This window comes from Psittacula echo, assembly GCF_963264785.1.
Source record: "Psittacula echo genome assembly, contig: SCAFFOLD_174, whole genome shotgun sequence".
NCBI classification, from domain to species: domain Eukaryota; kingdom Metazoa; phylum Chordata; class Aves; order Psittaciformes; family Psittacidae; genus Psittacula; species Psittacula echo.
Genome location: NW_027664231.1, coordinates 14,234 through 35,733, shown reverse-complemented (window position 1 = coordinate 35,733; position 21,500 = coordinate 14,234). Strand labels below are relative to the sequence as shown.

General features: G+C 63.4%; 3 protein-coding genes and 1 pseudogene across 13 annotated transcripts; 1 reads left to right on the top strand and 3 right to left on the bottom strand.

Moving 5' to 3' along the window:
• Nucleotides 1-807: 807 nt before the first annotated feature.
• LOC308232627 (glycogen [starch] synthase, muscle pseudogene) lies at nt 808-4,148 on the bottom strand (annotated as a pseudogene). The gene is made up of 3 exons (XR_013958963.1): nt 3,996-4,148; nt 2,678-2,800; nt 808-1,022 (listed from the first exon to the last, which is right to left on the bottom strand). The product of XR_013958963.1 is annotated as a glycogen [starch] synthase, muscle pseudogene (transcript).
• Nucleotides 4,149-4,703: 555 nt separating this feature from the next.
• Nucleotides 4,704-11,632, top strand: RUVBL2 (RuvB like AAA ATPase 2; the record flags this gene model as incomplete). Its single annotated transcript, XM_080639853.1, has 15 exons — nt 4,704-4,904; nt 5,048-5,096; nt 5,255-5,310; nt 5,384-5,525; nt 5,621-5,750; nt 6,666-6,732; nt 6,838-6,944; nt 8,100-8,193; nt 8,287-8,410; nt 8,998-9,092; nt 9,172-9,290; nt 9,375-9,494; nt 9,648-9,777; nt 11,020-11,134; nt 11,563-11,632. 15 exons carry the CDS (start codon nt 4,704-4,706, stop codon nt 11,586-11,588), a joined length of 1,575 nt encoding a protein of 524 aa, XP_080495979.1. The 3' UTR covers nt 11,589-11,632.
• PNKP (polynucleotide kinase 3'-phosphatase) lies at nt 11,633-17,698 on the bottom strand. 10 transcript variants are annotated; one of them, XM_080639854.1, is made up of 16 exons: nt 17,406-17,691; nt 17,231-17,277; nt 16,751-17,035; nt 16,538-16,617; nt 16,373-16,430; nt 15,692-15,799; nt 15,523-15,594; nt 15,358-15,406; nt 15,177-15,247; nt 14,951-15,070; nt 14,770-14,866; nt 14,611-14,672; nt 14,420-14,529; nt 12,382-12,511; nt 12,232-12,293; nt 11,633-11,843 (listed from the first exon to the last, which is right to left on the bottom strand). In XM_080639854.1, exons 1-16 carry the CDS (start codon nt 17,524-17,526, stop codon nt 11,723-11,725), a joined length of 1,593 nt encoding a protein of 530 aa, XP_080495980.1. In that variant the 5' UTR covers nt 17,527-17,691; the 3' UTR covers nt 11,633-11,722. The 10 variants fall into 10 exon arrangements, with proteins under 10 accessions (XP_080495980.1, XP_080495983.1, XP_080495982.1 ...); XM_080639857.1 differs by having other exon boundaries at nt 12,382-12,469; nt 17,406-17,687; XM_080639856.1 differs by having other exon boundaries at nt 14,951-15,043; nt 17,406-17,687.
• Nucleotides 17,699-20,198: 2,500 nt separating this feature from the next.
• On the bottom strand, nt 20,199-21,500 carry KCNA7 (potassium voltage-gated channel subfamily A member 7; the record flags this gene model as incomplete). The annotated part of the gene is made up of 2 exons (XM_080639852.1): nt 20,199-21,062; nt 21,414-21,500. 2 exons carry the CDS (start codon nt 21,498-21,500, stop codon nt 20,199-20,201), a joined length of 951 nt encoding a protein of 316 aa, XP_080495978.1.

Genomic DNA, 21,500 nt, shown 5'->3' with positions numbered 1-21,500 from the left:
ATGGGTGCTTGGGGGGGGGGGAACCCATGGGTGCTTGGGGGGGGGGAACCCATGGGTGCTTGGGGGGGGGGGAACCCATGGGTGCTTGGGGGGGGGGGAACCCATGGGTGCTTGGTGGGGGGGGAACCCATGGGTGCGCTTTGGGGGGGGGGGAAACCCATGGGTGCTTGGGGGGGGAGGAACCCATGGGTGCTTCGGGGGGGGGAACCCATGGGTGCTTGGGGGGGGGGGAACCCATGGGTGCTTGGGGGGGGGGGAACCCATGGGTGCTTGGGGGGGGGGGGAACCCATGGGTGCTTGGGGGGGGGGGAACCCATGGGTGCTTGGTGGGGGAAACCCATGGGTGCTTGGGGGGGGGGGAACCCATGGGTGTTTGGGGGGGGGGGGAACCCATGGGTGTTTGGGGGGGGGGGGAACCATGGGTGTTTGGGGGGGGGGGGAACCCATGGGTGGCTTGGTGGGGGGGGGAACCCATGGGTGCTTGGTGGGGGGGGAACCCATGGGTGCTTGGGGGGGAACCCTGGGTGCTTGGGGGGGGGGGGAACCCATGGGTGCTTGGTGGGGGGGGAACCCATGGGTGCTTGGTGGGGGGGGAACCCATGGGTGCTTGGGGGGGGGGGACCCCATGGGTGCTTGGGGGGGGGGGGGAACCCATGGGTGCTTGGGGGGGGGGGAACCCATGGGTGCTTGGGGGGGGGGACCCATGGGTGCTTGGGGGGGGGGGGACCCATGGGTGCTTGGGGGGGGGGGGAACCCATGGGTGCTGGTGGTGCCCTTAGAGCCCCCTCCCTATGGCTGCCCCACGCCCTATGGGGCCATGGGGCCCCCGCTGGCGCCCACCTTGCAGCCCTGCGCGTTCATGGCGGCCAGGGTGCGGCGCAGGGCGGGCTGCGGCGGCTCCAGGAGCTCCACCTGCGTGCGGACGCTGCTCTCGACGTAGGGCCCCACGAGGACGTAGCTCTCGCCCCACTCGTCCGCCGTCACCCGCGCCTTGGTCTGCAGCACCGTGTAGATGCCGCCCACTGCGAGCCGGGGGGGGGAAACGGGGGTTGGAGTTAGGGCCTAAGGGAGGCTACGGGGGGGGGGGCCGCGATGAGACGGCGCTGCGCTGGGGGCCGCCATGATCCCAGAATGCAACGGGGCGGCCATTAGGCTGGAGTACACTGGGGGGCGCCATGATCCCAGAATGCAATGGGGCGGCCATTAGACTGGAATACACTGGGGGGCGCCATGAGCCCAGAATGCAACGGGGTGGCTGTTACGAAGGAGTACACTGGGGGCCGCCATGATCCCAGAATGCAACGGGGCAGCTGTTACGAAGGAGTACACTGGGGGGTGCCATGATCCCAGAATGCAACAGGGTGGCTGTTAGGAAGGAGTACACTGGGGGCCGCCATGATCCCAGAATGCAACGGGGCAGCTGTTACGAAGGAGTACACTGGGGGGCGCCATGATCCCAGAATGCAACAGGGTGGCTGTTAGGAAGGAGTACACTGGGGGGCGCCATGATCCCAGAATGCATTGGGGTGGCCATTAGGCTGGAGTACACTGGGGGCCGCCATGATCCCAGAATACAACGGGGTGGTTGTTAGGAAGGAGTACACTGGGGGGCACCATGATCCCAGAATGCAATGGGGTGGCCATAAGGCTGGAGTACACTGGGGGGCGCCATGATCCCAGAATACAACGGGGCAGCCAATAGAAGGGAGTACACTGGGGGGCGCCATGATCCCACAATGCATTGGGGTGGCCATAAGGCTGGAGTACACTGGGGGGCGCCATGATCCCAGAATGCAACGGGGCAGCCAATAGAAGGGAGTTACACTGGGGGGCGCCATGATCCCACAATGCATTGGGGTGGCCATAAGGCTGGAGTACACTGGGGGGCACCATGATCCCAGAATGCAATGGGGCTGCCATTAGGCTGGAGTACACTGGGGGGCACCATGATCCCACAATGCAATGGGGCTGCCATTAGCCTACAATGGGGCCCGCCATGATCCCACAATGCAACAGGAAGGACCATGAGACTGCAGTACACTGGGGGCAGCCATGATCCCAGAATGCAACTTGGGGGGCCCATTGGCCTATGGTACACTGGAGCCGCCGTGATCCCACAATGCAATAGGGGAACGTAATGCACCTACAGGGAACTGGCGGCCACCATGATCCCATAATGCACTGGGGAAAGCCATGCGCACACAGTGCACTGGAAGCCGCCATGATCCCATAATGCTCCGGGGTTGGCCATTAGGTTACAATTCAATGGGGGCTGCCATGATCCCACAATGCACCGGGGCCAGGCTGCATCCCCCCAGGTCAGTAGGCTTCAGAGTATCCCATGATGCACCGGGTCTGGACCAACCCACATTGCCCTGGAGGGGGGGGGCACATCCCACAATGCCCCATCTATCCCAGAGTCTCTGGGGGGGCTCCCATAGGGTCCTATGGGGGTGGTTAGGGGTCCTGGGGGATCCTATGGGAGGCTTGGAGGCTCTTAGGGGGGGGCCCAAAGGGTTCTATGGGTGCTTTGAAGGGGGCTTGAATGGTCTTGGGGTGTCCCATGGGTGCTGGGAAAGGGTTTAAGGGCATCAGGGTGGGTTTTGGGGTCCAATGGGGGGGGGTCTGGATGAGGATAGGGGGGCCCAGAGGGGGGGGGTCTCCCATGGGTGCTCACCCTTGTTGGCCACCTCCCAGGCCACCTCAAAGAGGACGACGTTCTCGGGGGCCCCGGGGCCCCCCCACTCCTCCAGCCCCGGCAGGGAGCTCACCGAGACGCTGCGGGACAGCGGCATCGCGCCTGGGGGGGGGGGGGGGGGGATGGCACCCCAAAAACGGGGGGAGAGGGGGTGTCACCCATGGGTGCTCCCCCTGCACATGGAGACACCCCCACTCGTGGTACAGCCTTGCATGGGGCACCCCTATGTGTAGATCCCCCCCGGACACCAAAAATCCCCCCAACACCTCCTATAGACCCCAGTAATCCCCCCAACACCCCCTATAGACCCCAATAACCCCCCCAACACCTCCTATAGACCCCAATAACCCCCCCAACACCTCCTACAGAGCCCAGTAACCCCCCCAACACCCCCTATAGACCCCAATAACCCCCCCAACACCTCCTATAGACCCCAGTAACCCCCCCAACACCTCCTATAGACCCCAATAACCCCCCCAACACCCCCTATAGACCCCAATAACCCCCCCAACACCTCCTATAGACCCCAGTAACCCCCCCAACACCCCCTATAGACCCCAGTAACCCCCCCAACACCCCCTATAGACCCCAGTAACCCCCCAACACCCCCTATAGACCCCAGTAACCCCCCCAACACCCCCTATAGACCCCAGTAACCCCCCCAACACCCCCTATAGACCCCAATAACCCCCCCAACACCCCTATAGACCCCAGTAACCCCCCCAACACCCCCTATAGACCCCAGTAACCCCCCCAACACCCCCTATAGACCCCAGTAACCCCCCCAACACCCCCTACAGACCCCAGTAACAGTAACCCCCAACACCCCCTATAGACCCCAGTAACCCCCCCAACACCCCCTATAGACCCCAATAACCCCCCCAACACCTCCTATAGACCCCAGTAACCCCCCCAACACCCCCTACAGACCCCAGTAACCCCCCAACACCCCCTTAGACCCCAGTAACCCCCCAACACCCCCTATAGACCCCAGTAACCCCCCCAACACCCCCTACAGACCCCCCCGCGGACGCCAATAACTCCCCCATTGACCCCACAAACACCCCCCTCTCTTATCCCCCACCCCATAGGCAGCATTTAGACCCCCCTCCCCTCCCATTGGACCCCCCCAAACCCCCTTTCCCCCCCCCCCCAGCACTCACGGGTGCCCCCTAGGTCATAGCCCCCCCCCATAGAAGGGCACCCGGGGTCTCCCCCTCCTATGGGGGGGGGTCCCCTGTTATTGGGGGGTCCCGGGGGGGGTTCCCCTCGCTCCCCCCCCCCCCCCCCCGCTCACCTCCCCGCGCTCCCGCAGCCGATCGCGCACTGACCCCTCCCGCCCCCCGCCGCCCCTCAGGCCCCGCCCCCTCCGCCGAGGCTCCGCCTCCTGCGGGCGCTGATTGGACGAGGCGAGGCCGGGGGGTGCCGGCGGGAGGGGGGGCCCGGGAGGGGAAGGGGGGAGGCTTAAAGGGGCGAGGGGAGGCTTAAAGGGGCAACGGGAGGGGCCCACCATGGGGGGGGGGGAGGGAGTGAATTGGCTCCGCCCACTGTGGGGGAGGGGATTGGGGGGCCCCCCCCCGGGGGGAGGAGAGGTGGGGGGGGGCTATGGGGTGGTTATGGGGCAGGTTATGGGGTTGTTAAGGGGCACCTGTGGGGTAGGCTGGGGGTATGGGAGTGGGTATAGCGTGCGCGATGGGGCTGGCTCTGGGGCAGCGCTGGGGTGGGCCATGGGGTAAGGGGAGGCTGTTGGGCATCGATGGGGTACCTATGGGGCAGGTTGTGGGGTCCCTGTGAGGCAGCTCTGGAGCCATGGGGCTGGCTATAGGGCACGGGCTGGGCCATAGGGCAGCTATGGGGGAGTCTATGGGGCTGAGAGGCATCTATTAGGCAGACCGGGGCTATAGGGCAGCGCTGGGGCTGGTTATGGGGCAGCCTATGCGGGTTGCGGAGTATCTATGGGGCAGCCTATGGGGCTATGCGGTATCTATGGGGCCGTGGAGTATCGATGGGGCAGCTCTTGGGGGGCCCAACCCGTTTCTATGGGGCTCCCCGCGCCTTGGAGGACCGCGCACCATCGAGCCGCGCCGCCAGAGCGGCCCTCCCCCAGAAGCCCCGCCCCTTCCCCCGCCCTCCTCGTTTCCTGCCCGGCGTCACTTCCGGCGAGCGCGAGGGCAGCGCGGGCCGAGGCGGCGCCATGGCAACAACGGTTAAGGGGGCGGGGGGGGTCCAGGGCCTTTTGGGGGGGCCCCATAAGGGATTAGAAGGGGTTTGGGGGGGGGGGGCTGAGGTTTGGGGTCCCCCCCTTTGACCCCCGTTTTCCCCCTTTGACCCCCGTTTCCCCCTTTCCAGACCCCGAAGGTGCCGGAGGTTCGGGACGTGACGCGGATCGAGCGCATCGGTTGGTCCCATTGCATCAAATGGGGGGGGGGGGTGTTCCCCTTTATGTGCTCCCCCCCCCTCCCTTTCGTTTTGGGGGCTCACCCCTATTTTAGGTTTATTTCTGCCCGTTTTGGGGCTCTCCCCGTCCCGTTCCCAGCCCAAATTCCCTCTCTTTAGGTGCCCATTCCCACATCCGCGGCCTGGGCCTGGACGACGCCTTGGAGCCGCGGCAGGTACCATTGGGGTGCTAAAAACGGGGGGGGGGATTTCGGGGTTCAATACCCACCGGTATTCCCGGTTTTCCAGGTATCCCAAGGCATGGTTGGACAATTGGCCGCCCGCCGCGCCGCCGGAGTCATCCTGGAGATGATCAAGGAAGGGAAGATCGCCGGCAGAGCCGTGCTCATCGCCGGGCAGCCCGGCACCGGCAAGACCGCCATTGCCATGGGTCCGGCCCATTGAACACCCACCCACCCCGCCCCCCCCCCCCCCCCAGTTCCTGCATCCATGGACGGCCCCAACAGCCCGGATTCCTGCTTTCAGGAATGGCGCAAGCCTTGGGAGCGGACACCCCCTTCACCGCCATTGCCGGCAGTGAGATCTTCTCCCTGGAGATGAGCCGCACCGAGGCCCTCACGCAGGCGTTCCGGCGCTCCATCGGCGTCCGCATCAAGTTAGCACCTTCCAAGCCCTGGTTTTGGGGTCCCCGCACCCGATTTGGGGTCCTCACACCCCTTTTTGGGGTCCTCACGCCCGGTCTTGGGGTCCCCACACCCTTTTTTGGGGTCCTCACGCCCGGTTTTGGGGTCCCCACACCCGGTTTTGGGGTCCCCGCACCCCTTTTTGGGGTCCCCACACCCGGTTTTTGGGGTCCTCACGGCCGGTTTTGGGGTCCCTACACCCAAATTGGGGGTCCCCACACCCGGTTTTGGGGTCCCCACACCCGGTTTTGGGGTCACCACACCCGGTTTTGGGGTCCCCACACCCAGTTTTGGGGTTCCTACACCCAAATTGGGGGTCCTCACACCCGGTTTTGGAGTCCTCACACCCAGTTTTGGGGTCCTCACGCCCGGTTTTGGGAGCGGACACCCAAATTGGGGGTCCCCACACCCGGTTTTGGGGTCCTCACACCCCTTTTTGGGGTCCTCATGCCCGGTTTTTGGGGTCCCCACACCCCTTTTTGGGGTCCTCACGCCCGGTCTTGGGGTCCCCACACCCCTTTTTGGGGTCCTCACGCCCGGTCTTGGGGTCCCCACACCCCTTTTTGGGGTCCTCACGCCCGGTTTTGGGGTCCTCACACCCCTTTTTGGGGTCCTCACACCCCTTTTTGGGGTCCTCACGCCCGGTTTTGGGGTCCTCACGCCCGGTTTTGGGGTCCTCACACCCCTTTTTGGGGTCCTCACGCCCGGTTTTGGGGTCCCCACACCCAGTCTTGGGGTCTCCACACCCCTTTTTGGGGTTCTCACACCCCTTTTTGGGGTCCTCACGCCCAGTTTTGGGGTCCCCACACCCAGTTTTGGGGTCCCCACACCTGGTTTTGGGGGTCTCCCAACCCCTTATGTGGTTGTTTTTGGGGGGGGGGTTGTAGGGAGGAGACTGAGATCATCGAAGGGGAAGTGGTGGAGATCCAGATCGACCGCCCTGCCACTGGCACGGTGAGTGGGGTCAAGCCTTTAAAGCCCCCCAAAATGCACCTTTCTCACCCCAAAAATGCTTTTGGGAACCCCCAAATCCATCGGGATCCCCCCGTCTATGCCCAGGGCACCAAAGTGGGGAAGCTGACGCTGAAGACGACGGAGATGGAGACCATTTACGACCTGGGGACCAAAATGATCGAGTCTTTGACCAAGGAGAAGGTGCAGGCAGGGTGAGTTGGGGGGGGGCACCCCCAAATTGAGGGGGGATACCCCAAAATGAGGCAGGAAATGGGGATGGGGGGTGTGAAAACTCTGCCACAATGGTGAAAATGGGGTGAAAAGGCTCAAAGTGGGGGGGGGAAAGCCCCACCATAGCTTAAAAAGCCTGAGAATGGGTTTAAATGCCGCGGAATAGGTTTAAAAGGGAGACCTGGACAGGCTGGAGAGTTGGGCAGGGAGAAACTTGATGAAATATAACAAGGGAAAGTGTAGAGTCCTGCATCTGGGCAGGAACAACCCCAGGTTCCAGTATAGGTTGGGGAACGACCTGTTAGAGAGTAGTGTAGGGGAGAGGGACCTGGGGGTCCTAGTGGATGGCAGGATGACCATGAGCCAACACTGTGCCCTTGTGGCCAAGAAGGCCAATGGCATCCTGGGGTGTATTAGAAGGGGGGAGGTCAGTAGGTCGAGAGAGGTCCTCCTTCCCCTCTACTCTGCCCTGGTGAGACCGCATCTGGAATATTGTGTCCAGTTCTGGGCCCCTCAGTTCAAGAAGGACAGGGACCTGCTGGAGAGAGTCCAGCGCAGGGCGACAAAGATGATGAAGGGAGTGGAGCATCTCCCTTATGAGGAAAGGCTGAGGGAGCTGGGTCTCTATAGTTTGGAGAAGAGGAGACTGAGGGGTGACCTTATTAGTGTATATAAATATATAAAGGGGGAGTGTCACGAGGACGGAGCCAGGCTCTTCTCAGTGGCAAACAATGATAGGACAAGGGGTAATGGGTACAAACTGGAACACAAGAGGTTCCACTTAAACTTGAGAAGAAACTTCTTCTCAGTGAGGGTGACAGAACACTGGAACAGGCTGCCCAGGGAGGTTGTGGAGTCTCCTTCTCTGGAGCCATTCAAAACCCACCTGGATGCCTTCCTGGGTAACCTCATCCCGGTGTTCCCGCTGCGGCGGGGGGCTTGGGCTGGGTGAGCTTCTGCGGTCCCTTCCAATGTCTGTCGTACTGTGTGCACTCAAGGTGTATGGAAAACCCAAAGCGAGGAAGTCAATGGAAACGAAGTGAAAAACGGGCTGAAAAAGGCCCAGATTGGGTCAAAGCTTTGAAAAAGGGGGGGACCCCCCCAGCATAACCCCCTTTGCCCCCCCCCCCCCCCAGGGACGTCATCACCATCGACAAGGCCACGGGGAAGATCTCCAAGCTGGGCCGCTCGTTCACCAGGGCCCGGGACTACGACGCTATGGGCGCGCAGGTGGCGCCGGGGGGCGCGCGTGGGGCCGCTATGGGGCAGCCGTGGGGCTGGGGGTGACGCTGGTGTCCCGTCCCCCCCCCCCCCCGGCCCCAGACGAAGTTCGTGCAGTGCCCCGATGGGGAGCTGCAGAAGCGGAAGGAGGTGGTGCACACCGTGTCCCTGCACGAGATCGATGTCATCAACAGCCGTACCCAGGGCTTCCTCGCCCTCTTCTCCGGTACGGACCCACAAGCGAGACCCACAAGTGGCTGCTGGGGGCCCCCCAATATGCTCTGCCCCATAACCCAACCCATAACCACCCCTAATAAGCCCCCCTTACCCATTACCCCCTTTACATCGCCAGAACCCCCCCATAGCCCCTTTATCCCCCCCTTTCCCACCCCATAGCCCCTTTTATCCCCCCCCTTTCCCACCCCATAGCCCCTTTTATCCCCCCCTTTCCCACCCCATAACCCCTTTTATCCCCCCCCTTTCCCACCCCATAGCCCCTTTTATCCCCCCCCTTTCCCACCCCATAGCCCCTTTTATCCCCCCCCTTTCCCACCCCATAGCCCCTTTTATCCCCCCCCTTTCCCACCCCATAGCCCCTTTTATCCCCCCCCTTTCCCACCCCATAGCCCCTTTTATCCCCCCTTTCCCACCCCATAGCCCCTTTTATCCCCCCCTTTCCCACCCCCTAAGCCCCTTTATCCCCCCATTACCCCATTTTACCCCCCCATAACCTACGCCTACCCCCTGTAAACCCCCATAACCAGCACCAGGACCCCCCCACATCCCCCTATAGCTCCTCTCTACCCCCCATAGGCGACACAGGCGAGATCAAGGCCGAGGTGCGGGAGCAAATCAACGCCAAAGTGGCCGAGTGGCGCGAGGAGGGCAAGGCCGAAGTGATCCCAGGGGTGAGCAGTGGGGACATGGGGGGGCAATGGGGTTCAATGGGGCACCCCCTAACCTCACCCCCCCCCCTCCGTCACGCAGGTGCTGTTCATCGATGAGGTTCACATGTTGGACATCGAGTGCTTCTCCTTCTTGAACCGGGCGCTGGAGAGCGACATGGCCCCGGTGCTCATCATGGCCACCAACCGCGGCATCACCCGGTACCCTGTGCCCCACTGCCATCCCCCCCAAACCCCATTGAGCCCCACTGAGCCCCATTGAACCCCATTGAACTGCACTCAAAGGATCAGAGGAACCAACTACCAGAGCCCCCACGGGCTCCCCATTGACCTCCTGGACCGCCTGCTCATCATCTCCACTGCGCCCTATAGCGACAAGGAGACCAAGCAGATCCTCAAGATCAGGTGGGCGACAAACCTGCCCCATAGATCCCTCCCTGTGCCCCATAGCTCCAGCCCTACGTTACCCCCCTAGAGCTGCCCCAGAGGGACGGAAGAGGCCGCTGGGGGTGCCCCCCAACCCCTGTGGCTGCCCCACATCCCCCCCCCCCCCCCCAGGTGCGAGGAGGAGGACGTGGAGATGACGGACGACGCGTACTCGGTGCTGACGCGCATCGGGCTGGAGACGTCGCTGCGCTACGCCATGCAGCTCATCACCGCCGCCAGCCTCGTGGCCAGGAAGAGGCAGGTGGGGGGCGCTTATGGGGCAGCTGTGGGGCAGAGTTGGGGGGGGGGTGTGTGTGTGTGTGTGTAACGTGGGGCTGGCTTGGCTCGGCTTTGGAGCTGGTTGAGGTGGTTTGGGGGTATTTTGGGTGGTTCTAGGGCTGGGTTTGGGGGTATTTGGGGTGGTTTGGGGGTATCTTGAATGGTTTTGGGCCTCTGTGGGGGTATTTGGGGTGGTTTGGGGGCTGTTTGGGGGTATATGGGGTGGGTTTGGGGGTATTTGGGGTGGTTTGGGGGTATTTGGGGTGGTTTGGGGGTATCTTGAATGGTTTTGGGCCTCTGTGGGGGTATTTGGGGTGGTTTGGGGGCTGTTTGGGGGTATTTGGGGTGGGTTTGGGGGTATTTGGGGTGGTTTGGGGGTATTTGGGGTGGTTTGGGGGTATCTTGAATGGTTTTGGGCCTCTGTGGGGGTATTTGGGGTGGTTTGGGGGCTGTTTGGGGGTATTTGGGGTGGGTTTGGGGGTATTTGGGGTGGTTTGGGGGTATTTGGGGTGGTTTGGGGGTATCTTGAATGGTTTTGGGCCTCTGTGGGGGTATTTGGTGTGGTTTGGGGGCTGTTTGGGGGTATTTGGGGTGGGTTTGGGGGTATTTGGGGTGGTTTGGGGGTATTTGGGGTGGTTTGGGGGTATCTTGAATGGTTTTGGGCCTCTGTGGGGGTATTTGGTGTGGTTTGGGGGCTGTTTGGGGGTATTTGGGGTGGGTTTGGGGGTATTTGGGGTGGTTTGGGGGTATTTGGGGTGGTTTGGGGGTATCTTGAATGGTTTTGGGCCTCTGTGGGGGTATTTGGTGTGGTTTGGGGGCTGTTTGGGGGTATATGGGGTGGGTTTGGGGGTATTTGGGGTGGTTTGGGGGTATTTGGGGTGGTTTGGGGGTATCTTGAATGGTTTTGGGCCTCTGTGGGGGTATTTGGGGTGGTTTGGGGGCTGTTTGGGGGTATTTGGGGTGGGTTTGGGGGTATTTGGGGTGGTTTGGGGGTATTTGGGGTGGTTTGGGGGCTGTTTGGGGGGGGTTCGGGGGTATTTGGGGTGGTTTTGGGGCTGTTTGGGGGTATCTTGGATGGTTTCGGGGCTGTTTGGGGGTATTTTGGGTGGTTTGGGGGCTCTTTGGGGGTGTTTGGGGTGGTTTCAGGGCTGGTTTGGGGGTGTTTGGGGGCTCTTTGGGGTGTTTGGGGGTGGTTTGGGGGCTCTCCCACGCCTGTGTCCCGCAGGGGAGGGGAGGTGCAGTCGAGGACATCAACGGTTTATTCCCTGTTCCTGGACGAGTCCCGCTCCACGCAGTACATGCGGGGAGTACCAGGAGGGCCTTCCTGTTCAACGAGCTGCGTGAGCCGCGGGGGCGCTGGGGGCGCTGTGGGGCTGGCGAGGATGGGGGGGGGCAACCATGGGGCACGCGGGAGAAGGTGTTGGGGGGAGGGAGGGGAGGGCATGGGGAGAGGGGGCTCCATGGGGCCAGGACGTGGGGGGGTGCAATGGGGCAGAGGGGGGACATGGGGAGAGGGCCTCCATGGGGCCAGATGGGGGGTGGAGGGGGTGCAATGGGGCAGGGGGGGAGCATGGGGAGAGGGGCTCCATGGGGCCAGATGGGGGGTGGGGGGGGGTGCAATGGGGCAGAGGGGGGGACATGGGGAGAGGGGCTCCATGGGGCCAGGATGTGGGGGGGTGCAATGGGGCGGAGGGGGGTGCAATGGGGACCCAGATGGGGGGAGGGGGTTGAGGGGTGCCCTCCTGACCCCCCTCCCCCCTCTTGGCAGAGAGCGAAACCATGGAAACGCCGTGACCCCTCCCCCCCCCGTTTGTACAAAACCGAAACCTTCGTTTGGAGCCGGTTCCTTTGATCTTTACTGGGGGGGGGGAGGGGAAGGGGGCGGGGGAGGGGAAGGGGGAGGGGGGGGGGAAACGGGGGGGAGGGGCTCAGCCCGCACTGAACTGCAGGAAGAGGCGGCGCCGCTGCGGATCCCGGAAGCGCGGCACAAAGCGGATGAGCAGGAGCCGGGAGAAACCCTCGGAGAGGGAGGGGGGCACGAACCGGTTCCTTGGGGGGGGGGGGGAATGAGGGCTCTGAAACCCCCCCAATGCCCCTCCCCCCCAATGCCCCTCCCCCAATGCCCCTCCCCCCCAATGCCCCCCTAATGCCCCTCCCCCCCAGTGCCCCTCCCCCCAATGCCTCTCCCCCCAATGCCCCTCCCCCCCAATGCCCCCCTAATGCCCCTCCCCCCAGTGCCCCTCCCCCCCAATGCCTCTCCCCCCAATGCCCCTCCCCCCCAATGCCCCCCTAGTGCCCCTCCCCCCAATGCCCCTCCCCCCCAGTGCCCCTCCCCCCAATGCCCCCCTAATGCCCCTCCCCCCCAGTGCCCTTCCCCCAATGCCCCCCCAATGCCGCTTTCCTCAATGCCCCTCCCCCCAATGCCCCTCCCCCTCACCTGTAGCCATAGAGCACCACATCGGTGACGGGGACGTGGCCGCTCTCTGTCATATCCCGGAACTGGGGGGGGGGGGGGGGGAGACCCACAATGGGGGGGTCATGGTGGGAATAGGGGTTCAGACCCCCCCCCAGAACCCCCTCCCCGTACCCGGCAGTTGTGCTGTGCCTGCTCCAGGCTGGCCGTGAAGTGGAGGCAGCGGCAGGGCACGGCGGCGGCGCGGGCACAGGCCACGTACCTGGGGGCCATAGGTGGGGCTCTATGGGGGCAGCTATGGGGCCTATGGGGTTATAGGGGGGGGGAGGTGGGGCCTATGAAGTTATATGGGGGCGTACAGAAGGTCTATAGAGCTATAAGAGATCATAGGAGGTCATGGGGGTCACCCAGAATGGGGTGTATGGGATAGTATAGAAGTTGTATGGGGTCATACAGCATCACATAGGGGGTCTATGGGGTCAGACGGGATCACATAGAGATCCTATGGGGTCATACGGGGTCACATAGGGGTTCTATGAGGTCATACAGGATCACACAGGGGTTCTATGGGGTCATACGGGGTCACATAGGGGTTCTTTGGGGTCATACGGGGTCACATAGGGGTTCTATGGGGTCATACGGGGTCACATAGGGGTTCTTTGGGGTCATACGGGGTCACATAGGGGTTCTATGGGGTCATATAGGATCACATAGGGGTTCTTTGGGGTCATACGGGGTCACATAGGGGTTCTATGGGGTCATACGGGGTCACATAGGGGTTCTTTGGGGTCATACGGGATCACACAGGGGTTCTATGGGGTCATACGGGGTCACATAGGGGTTCTTTGGGGTCATACGGGGTCACATAGGGGTTCTATGGGGTCATATAGGATCACATAGGGGTTCTTTGGGGTCATACGGGGTCACACGGGTTCTATGGGGTCACATGGGTTCTATGGGGTCACACGGGGGTCCTATGGGGTCATACGGCATCACATAGAGGTCCTATGGGGTCATATGGGGTCACATAGAGGTTCTATGGGGTCAGAAAGGGTCACACAGGGGTTCTTTGGGGTCACCCAGGTTCTATGGGGTCACCCAGGGTTCTATGGGGTCCCCCAGGGTTCTATGGGGCCCCCCAGGTTCTATGGGGTCCCCCAGGGTTCTTTGGGGTCCCCCAGGTTCTATGGGGTCCCCCAGGGTTCTATGGGGTCCCCCAGGTTCTATGGGGCCCCCCAGGTTCTATGGGGTCCCCCAGGGTTCTATGGGGTCCCCCAGGTTCTATGGGGTCCCCCAGGGTTCTATGGGGTCACCCAGGGTTCTATGGGGCCCCCCAGGTTCTATGGGGCCCCCCAGGGTTCTATGGGGTCCCCCAGGTTCTATGGGGCCCCCCAGGGTTCTATGGGGTCCCCCAGGGTTCTATGGGGTCCCCCAGGTTCTATGGGGTCCCCCAGGGTTCTATGGGGTCCCCCAGGTTCTATGGGGTCATCCAGGGTTCTATGGGGTCACCCAGGGTTCTATGGGGTCCCCCAGGTTCTATGGGGCCCCAGGGTTCTATGGGGTCACCCAGGTTCTATGGGGTCCCCCAGGGTTCTATGGGGTCCCCCAGGTTCTATGGGGTCCCCCAGGGTTCTATGGGGCCCCCCAGGTTCTATGGGGTCCCCCAGGTTCTATGGGGTCCCGCAGGGTTCTATGGGGTCCCCCAGGTTCTATGGGGTCCCCCAGGGTTCTATGGGGTCACCCAGGTTCTATGGGGTCCCCCAGGGTTCTATGGGGTCCCCCAGGTTCTATGGGGTCCCCCAGGGTTCTATGGGGCCCCCCAGGTTCTATGGGGTCCCCCAGGGTTCTATGGGGTCCCCCAGGGTTCTATGGGGTCCCCCAGGTTCTATGGGGTCCCCCAGGGTTCTATGGGGCCCCCCAGGTTCTATGGGGCCCCCCAGGTTCTATGGGGCCCCCCAGGTTCTATGGGGTCCCGCAGGGTTCTATGGGGTCCCCCAGGTTCTATGGGGTCCCCCAGGGTTCTATGGGGCCCCCCAGGTTCTATGGGGTCCCCCAGGGTTCTATGGGGCCCCCCAGGTTCTATGGGGTCCCCCAGGTTCTATGGGGTCCCCCAGGGTTCTATGGGGCCCCCCAGGTTCTATGGGGTCCCCCAGGTTCTATGGGGTCCCCCAGGGTTCTATGGGGCCCCCCAGGTTCTATGGGGCCCCCTCACCTCTCTCTGGACTCGCGGTCGGGGTTCGTGTTGTCGATGGCCACGGCGCGGCCCTGAGCCAGGGCGGCCTCGCAGGCGGCGACGCAGGACTGCCAGGAGCCCAGCGTGTCCTATGGGGGGGGGGGCCACGGGGTCACGTGGGGTGACGTATGGGTCACATGGGGGGGGGGGTGTCAGGTGACCGCACTCACCCGGTTGATGTAGGCGTATCCCGCGGGAACAAAATGGGTCTTCAGGAAGGTCGATTTCCCGGCTGGGTCAGAGGTCAGGGGTCAAGGGCGGAGAAGGTCAAAGGTCATTGCGGGGGGGGGGGTGTCAGAGGTCACAGATGGGGGTCAGAGGTCACTCACCCCCAGGGTACCCCACGGCCACCACCACCTCGGGGCTGGAGCTGATCAGGGGCTCATCGGGGGGCTCGTAGAGCGGTGCCGAGGGGTCAAGCTGCCGCTGCGGGGTCAAAGGGCACGAGGTCAAAGGGCACGGGGTCACCCGCAGGCTGGCACATTGGGGGGGGGGGGGGGGGTCACTTACGGGGTCAAAGGTCGGCAGGTCAAAGGGCGCCGGGGCCCAGCCCAGGAAGAATTCCTCTGGGGTGTGGAACCGGAGCCCGGCGTTGATGGCGAACTGCAGGGGGGGGTCAAAGGGCACGGGCTGGGGTCAAAGGGCACGGGCTGGGGTTAAAGGGCAGACAAAGGAGGTCAGGGGTCACCGAGCAGGCCCATTTGGGGCTATTTCGGAGGGGGGGTTTGGGCCGCACCAATCGGTCGCTGCAGGAAAAATCCTTCTTCTTGCGCCCGGGGGCCCAGTTCTGGGGGCGTCCAGCGGCGTCTGGGGGGGGCGGGCGACAGGAAAAGGAGGGGATGGACCCCCCGAACCAGCCTAAAATACCCCCAAAACAGAGCCAGACCCCCCCATGGGACCCCCCCACCTCAACTCACCCCCCACGTAGATGCTGTCGGGCACGGACACGCTCACGTCGCCGTTAGCCTGGGGGAGAGCCCAAAGCAGGGAGCCCCGGTTGAGCCCCATGGGCCCCAGTCCAGCCCCCAGTACCCCTCAACACCCCCCCCCCCCCCCCATTGCCCCCATTGCCCCCGCAGCACCTCCTGGCACAGATGGTCCCACATCCCCAGCACTGGTTTCCGGTACAGCCCCGGCCCCGTCGCCACCAGCACCTGGGGGGGGGGGCGGGTCACAGAGCTTTGGGAGGGTCCCCAAAGCCCTCGGGGGGGGGGGGGGGGGAGGTCTCGGTATGGGGGGGCTCGCACTGACCTGCAGGGCCCCCCCCAAGCGCTGGGTCACAGCCTCCACCTTGGCCTTGAACTGGGGGCACTGGAGGCGCCCGCGGGAGATGCCCAATTGGTTGGTGAAGACGACGAGCTAGGGGGGGGCAATGGGGCTCAATGGGGTTTGGGGGGGCAATGGGGTTCAATGGGGTTCGGGGGGGGTTCAATGGGGTTTGGGAGGGGTTCAATGGGGTTTTTGGGGGGCAATGGGGTTCAATGGGGTTTGGGGGGGTTCAATGGGGTTTGGGAGGGGTTCAATGGGGTTTGGGGGGGTTCAATGGGGTTTGGGAGGGGTTCAATGGGGTTGGGGGGGGTTCAATAGGGTTTGGGGGGGTTCAATGGGGTTCAATGGGGTTTGGGGGGGGTTCAATGGGGTTTGGGGGGGCAATGGGGTTCAATGGGGTTTGGGGGGGGTTCAATGGGGTTTGGGGGGGCAATGGGGTTCAATGGGGTTTTGGGGGGGTTCAATGGGGTTTGGGGGGGCAATGGGGTTCAATGGGGTTTTGGGGGGGATTCAGTGGTGTTTGGGGGGGGGTTTGGGGGGGTTCAATGGGATTTGAGGGGGGTTTGGGGGGGCTCAATGGGGTTTGGGGGTGGTTTTGGGGGGGTAAAATGGGGTTTGGGGGGGTCTGGGGGGGTTCACTGTGTTTTCGGCGGGGTCTCTTACCTTATACCCCTCTCTTTGCAGCTCCTTCAGCTTCTTGGGCACCTCCGGGTACAGAATCCTATGGGAAGGGGGAGTGAATAAATGCACGTACACTTGGGGGGGGGGGTCCCCAAAACTGACCCCCCCTGCACCCCAAACCCCCCCCCCCCAAGCCCCCCCCCTCACCTCCAGTCATCGGGGCCAGTGGGAAACACCTTCCCCGACTTGGTGGTGATGAGGGTCCCGTCCAGGTCAAAGCCCGCGATCTGGGGGGGGGGCCAGGGGGGGTTTAGGGGGTGCCCCCCATGAAGGGCAGGGTCCCAAGAGCGTGGGGACCCCCGCTTGAAGCAGCAGCGGGCCCAAAACCGGGGGGGGGGGGGGCTCCCCCCATGGACTCACCCGGGAGCTGGGGACGATGCCAGGGGGGGTGAAGACCAAGAGGGCTCCGTGTTGGCTCCAAGGCTCGGGGGGGGCGGGCAGGGACGCTTGGGGGGGGAAGGGGAAGGTTTGGGGGGGGGGGAGGGCGGGGGGGGGCGCTTGGGGGCGCGGGGGGGGGGGGCCCTCGAAGTGGAGCTCGAAGGGGTAAAGGCCATTGACCAAGCAGAGGCTCTGGCCGGGGCGCAGGGTGGCGCGACCCCCCCGGCCCAGCGGGGCCCCCCCCACCGACGTGGGGTTCACTCCACGCTGGAATGGAAGCGTGGGAAGTGTTAAAACGGGGGGGGGACCCCCATAACAATGCCCCATAATAAAAAGCACCCCCAAAATGGCCTTAACCCCCCCCCCATATCAATGTGCAGCCCCCAAAGTTGGCCTCGGACACCCCCAAAATGTCCCGTCCCCCCCCCCCAAAAAACCCCTTCAGGACCCCCCAAACCCCACCTGGATCACCAGGGCCGTGCCCTCGGCGTAGTTGGCCACGATCTCCACTGCAAACGGAGGGAGCGGGTAAGAAACGGGGGTCCTCGGGGGGGGGGGCTGAGGCGTTAGAGGGGGTCACGGTGATACCCGGATGTAACCGGGGGTGCTGGGGAGGGGGGGGGGGTTCCGGTCGCACCCTGTCCGCGGGAGCACTTCCGGTCGGTGACGCCGGTTCGCGGCCCCCGCCCCACGACCACGGCCTCGCCATCGGGCAGCGGCACCGGCCCGGCCGCGCCGCGCAGCTCGCACCGCAGCATGGCCCGCCGGAAGTGAGCCGGCCCGGGGCGCTTCCGCTTCCGGTCACATGACACAAGCCACCGCCACCACCACCTCCCGGTTCCGCTCCTCACCACCCGCACCCGGTCGGGCCCCCGGCGGCGCTACTTCCGGGGAGCACCGACGCAACTTCCGGCCGTGCCGCACCGCCGCTTCCGGTTGGGGATGGCGCCAGCCCGCCCTCTGGCGGTGGACAGCGGACGAGGTCCTCCAGGGCTGGCTGAGTCCTCCCGGGGAGGGGGAACCGGGAGGGACCGGGGGGGGGGGGGGGGGGGGGGGGGAACCGGGAGAGCCGGAAACAGACCGGAAACAGACCGGAAATGCCCCCTCGGCCTCTCACAAGTGTCCCCATGACCTTGCCCGGGTGCTCCCATGACCTTGTGTCCCCCCCCCAACAAGGACCCCCCCCTTCAGCCGCCATCCGGTGCCACCACGTTTATTGCCCCCTCCGGGCCCCCCCCCCCCTCGGATCAGGTTCCGGAGGCCGCCGGGGGCGCTGGGAAACACAAGAAGGTGCCGGGGGGGGGACACGGACACAAGGAACAGGGTCCTAGTGCCCCCCCCCCCGTGTCCTTGGGCTCCCTCCTGCAGCCGGGCCTGTCCCAGCTCCATTGTGTGTCCTTGGGCACCATTGTGTGTCCTTGGGCTCCATTGTGTGTCCTTGGGCTCCATTGTGTGTCCTTGGGCTCCATTGTGTGTCCTTGGGCTCCATTGTGTGTCCTCGGGCACCATTGTGTGTCCTTGTGCTCCATTGTGTGTCCTCGGGCTCCATTGTGTGTCCTTGGGCTCCATTGTGTGTCCTTGGGCTCCATTGTGTGTCCTTGGGCACCATTGTGTGTCCTTGGGCTCCATTGTGTGTCCTCGGGCACCATTGTGTGTCCTCGGGCACCATTGTGTGTCCTTGGGCTCCATTGTGTGTCCTCGGGCACCATTGTGTGTCCTTGGGCTCCATTGTGTGTCCTTGTGTTCCATTGTGTGTCCTTGGGCTCCATTGTGTGTCCTTGGGCTCCATTGTGTGTCCTCGGGCTCCATTGTGTGTCCTTGGGTTCCATTGTGTGTCCTTGTGTTCCATTGTGTGTCCTTGGGCTCCATTGTGTGTCCTTGGGCTCCATTGTGTGTCCTTGGGCTCCATTGTGTGTCCTTGGGCACCATTGTGTGTCCTCGGGCTCCATTGTGTGTCCTCGGGCTCCATTGTGTGTCCTTGGGCACCATTGTGTGTCCTCGGGCTCCATTGTGTGTCCTTGGGCTCCATTGTGTGTCCTTGGGCTCCATTGTGTGTCCTTGGGCTCCATTGTGTGTCCTTGGGCACCATTGTGTGTCCTCGGGCACCATTGTGTGTCCTTGGGCACCATTGTGTGTCCTCGGGCTCCATTGTGTGTCCTCGGGCTCCATTGTGTGTCCTTGGGCACCATTGTGTGTCCTCGGGCTCCATTGTGTGTCCTTGGGCTCCATTGTGTGTCCTTGGGCTCCATTGTGTGTCCTTGGGCACCATTGTGTGTCCTTGGGCTCCATTGTGTGTCCTTGGGCTCCATTGTGTGTCCTTGGGCTCCATTGTGTGTCCTCGGGCTCCATTGTGTGTCCTTGGGCACCATTGTGTGTCCTTGGGCTCCATTGTGTGTCCTCGGGCTCCATTGTGTGTCCTTGTGTTCCATTGTGTGTCCTTGGGCTCCATTGTGTGTCCTTGGGTTCCATTGTGTGTCCTTGTGTTCCATTGTGTGTCCTTGGGCTCCATTGTGTGTCCTTGGGCTCCATTGTGTGTCCTTGGGCTCCATTGTGTGTCCTTGGGCTCCATTGTGTGTCCTCGGGCTCCATTGTGTGTCCTTGTGTTCCATTGTGTGTCCTTGGGCTCCATTGTGTGTCCTTGTGTTCCATTGTGTGTCCTTGGGCTCCATTGTGTGTCCTTGGGCTCCATTGTGTGTCCTCGGGCTCCATTGTGTGTCCTTGGGCTCCATTGTGTGTCCTTGGGCACCATTGTGTGTCCTTGGGCTCCATTGTGTGTCCTTGGGCTCCATTGTGTGTCCTCGGGCTCCATTGTGTGTCCTCGGGCTCCATTGTGTGTCCTCGGGCTCCATTGTGTGTCCTTGGGCACCATTGTGTGTCCTTGGGCTCCATTGTGTGTCCTTGGGCTCCATTGTGTGTCCTTGGGCTCCATTGTGTGTCCTTGGGCACCATTGTGTGTCCTCGGGCTCCATTGTGTGTCCTTGGGCACCATTGTGTGTCCTTGGGCTCCATTGTGTGTCCTCGGGCTCCATTGTGTGTCCTTGGGCACCATTGTGTGTCCTTGGGCTCCATTGTGTGTCCTTGGGCACCATTGTGTGTCCTCGGGCTCCATTGTGTGTCCTTGGGCTCCATTGTGTGTCCTTGGGCTCCATTGTGTGTCCTTGGGCACCATTGTGTGTCCTTGGGCTCCATTGTGTGTCCTCGGGCACCATTGTGTGTCCTCGGGCTCCATTGTGTGTCCTTGGGCTCCATTGTGTGTCCTTGGGCTCCATTGTGTGTCCTTGGGCTCCATTGTGTGTCCTCGGGCACCATTGTGTGTCCTTGGGCTCCATTGTGTGTCCTTGTCCACCATCATTTACCCTCGTGCCCCACCACCGCCCGTCCCCGTGCGCCCCCATCCCCCTTCCTCTCCCCCCACCCCCTTCCCCCCCCCTCACACCTCCGTCACCAACCTCCCCGCCCCCCACCCCTGCGTCCCCCCCCCCGCCCCCAGCGCCTCCCCGTCCATGTCCCCCGCCACCCCCACCCCGTTGCCCCCTTTCCCCCCGCCTCCGGCGGGGCTGTCGGGGGGGGGCGGGTGGCGGGGGCAAGGCGGCGCTGCCTGGAAGTCGCCGCTGTCCTCGGCGCGCAGCTCCCGCCGGTAGAAGTAGCTGAAGTTGGAGACGATGACGGGCACGGGCAGGGAGATGGTGAGGACGCCGGCGATGGCGCACAGGGACCCCACCAGCTTCCCGCCCACCGTCACCGGCGCCATGTCCCCGTAGCCCACCGTGGTCATGGTGACCACGGCCCACCAGAAGGCCTGCGGGATGGACGTGAAGGCGGTGGCGGCGTCCTCGGCCTCGGCGAAGTAAACGGCGCTGGAGAAGAGGACGACGCCGATGAGGAGGAAGAAGATGAGGAGCCCCAGCTCCCGCATGCTGGCGCGCAGCGTCTGGCCCAGGATCTGCAGCCCCGTCGAGTGCCGCGACAGCTTGAAGACCCGGAACACCCGCACCAGGCGGATCACGCGCAGGATGGCCAAGGACATGGCCGGCTGGCCCAGCCCGCCGCGGCGCGCCAGCTCCGTGCCCAGCGCCACGAAGTAGGGAGCGATGGCCACCAGGTCGATGAGGTTCATGGCGTTGCGGAAGAAAGCCGCCTTGCTGGGGCTGGCCACCAGGCGCACCAGCAGCTCCAGGCTGAACCAGCAGATGCAGATGGTCTCCACCACGAAGAAGGGGTCGGAGAGGCTGCTGCGGGGCGGAGGGGAGGGGGACGGGGAGGTGGTGGTGTTGGGGAAGGAGGTGGGGAGGGGCTGGAGGGAGATGGGGTTGGGGGGGGGGGGAGAAAGAGAGATGGGGGGTTAGGATGTAGAGGGGGGGGTGAAGCATCCAGACTCATGGGTCCACCACACAGACACCCAGAGCCGTGATCCAGACGCATGGATCCATCATCAAGACCAATGGATCCATCATCCAGACCCATGGATCCATCATCCAGACCCCAGATCCATCATCCAGACCCATGGATCCATCATCCAGACCCTAGATCCATCATCCAGACCCATGGATCCATCATCCAGACCCCAGATCCATCATCCAGACCCATGGATCCATCATCCAGACCCATGGATCCATCATCCAGACCCTAGATCCATCATCCAGACCCATGGATCCATCATCCAGACCCTAGATCCATCATCCAGACCCATGGATCCATCATCCAGACCCATGGATCCATCATCCAGACCCAT

Coding starts and splice junctions, on each gene's coding strand:
- PNKP (XM_080639854.1), bottom strand. CDS start 17,526: ATGCTGCGGTGCGAGCTGCGCGGCGCGGCCGGGCCGGTGCCGCTGCCC. Junction 17,036..17,230: donor GCACGGCCCTGGTGATCCAG/GTGGGGTTTGGG, acceptor CTTCCATTCCAG/CGTGGAGTGAACCCCACGTC. Junction 15,407..15,522: donor GGGACCATCTGTGCCAGGAG/GTGCTGCGGGGG, acceptor GCTCTCCCCCAG/GCTAACGGCGACGTGAGCGT.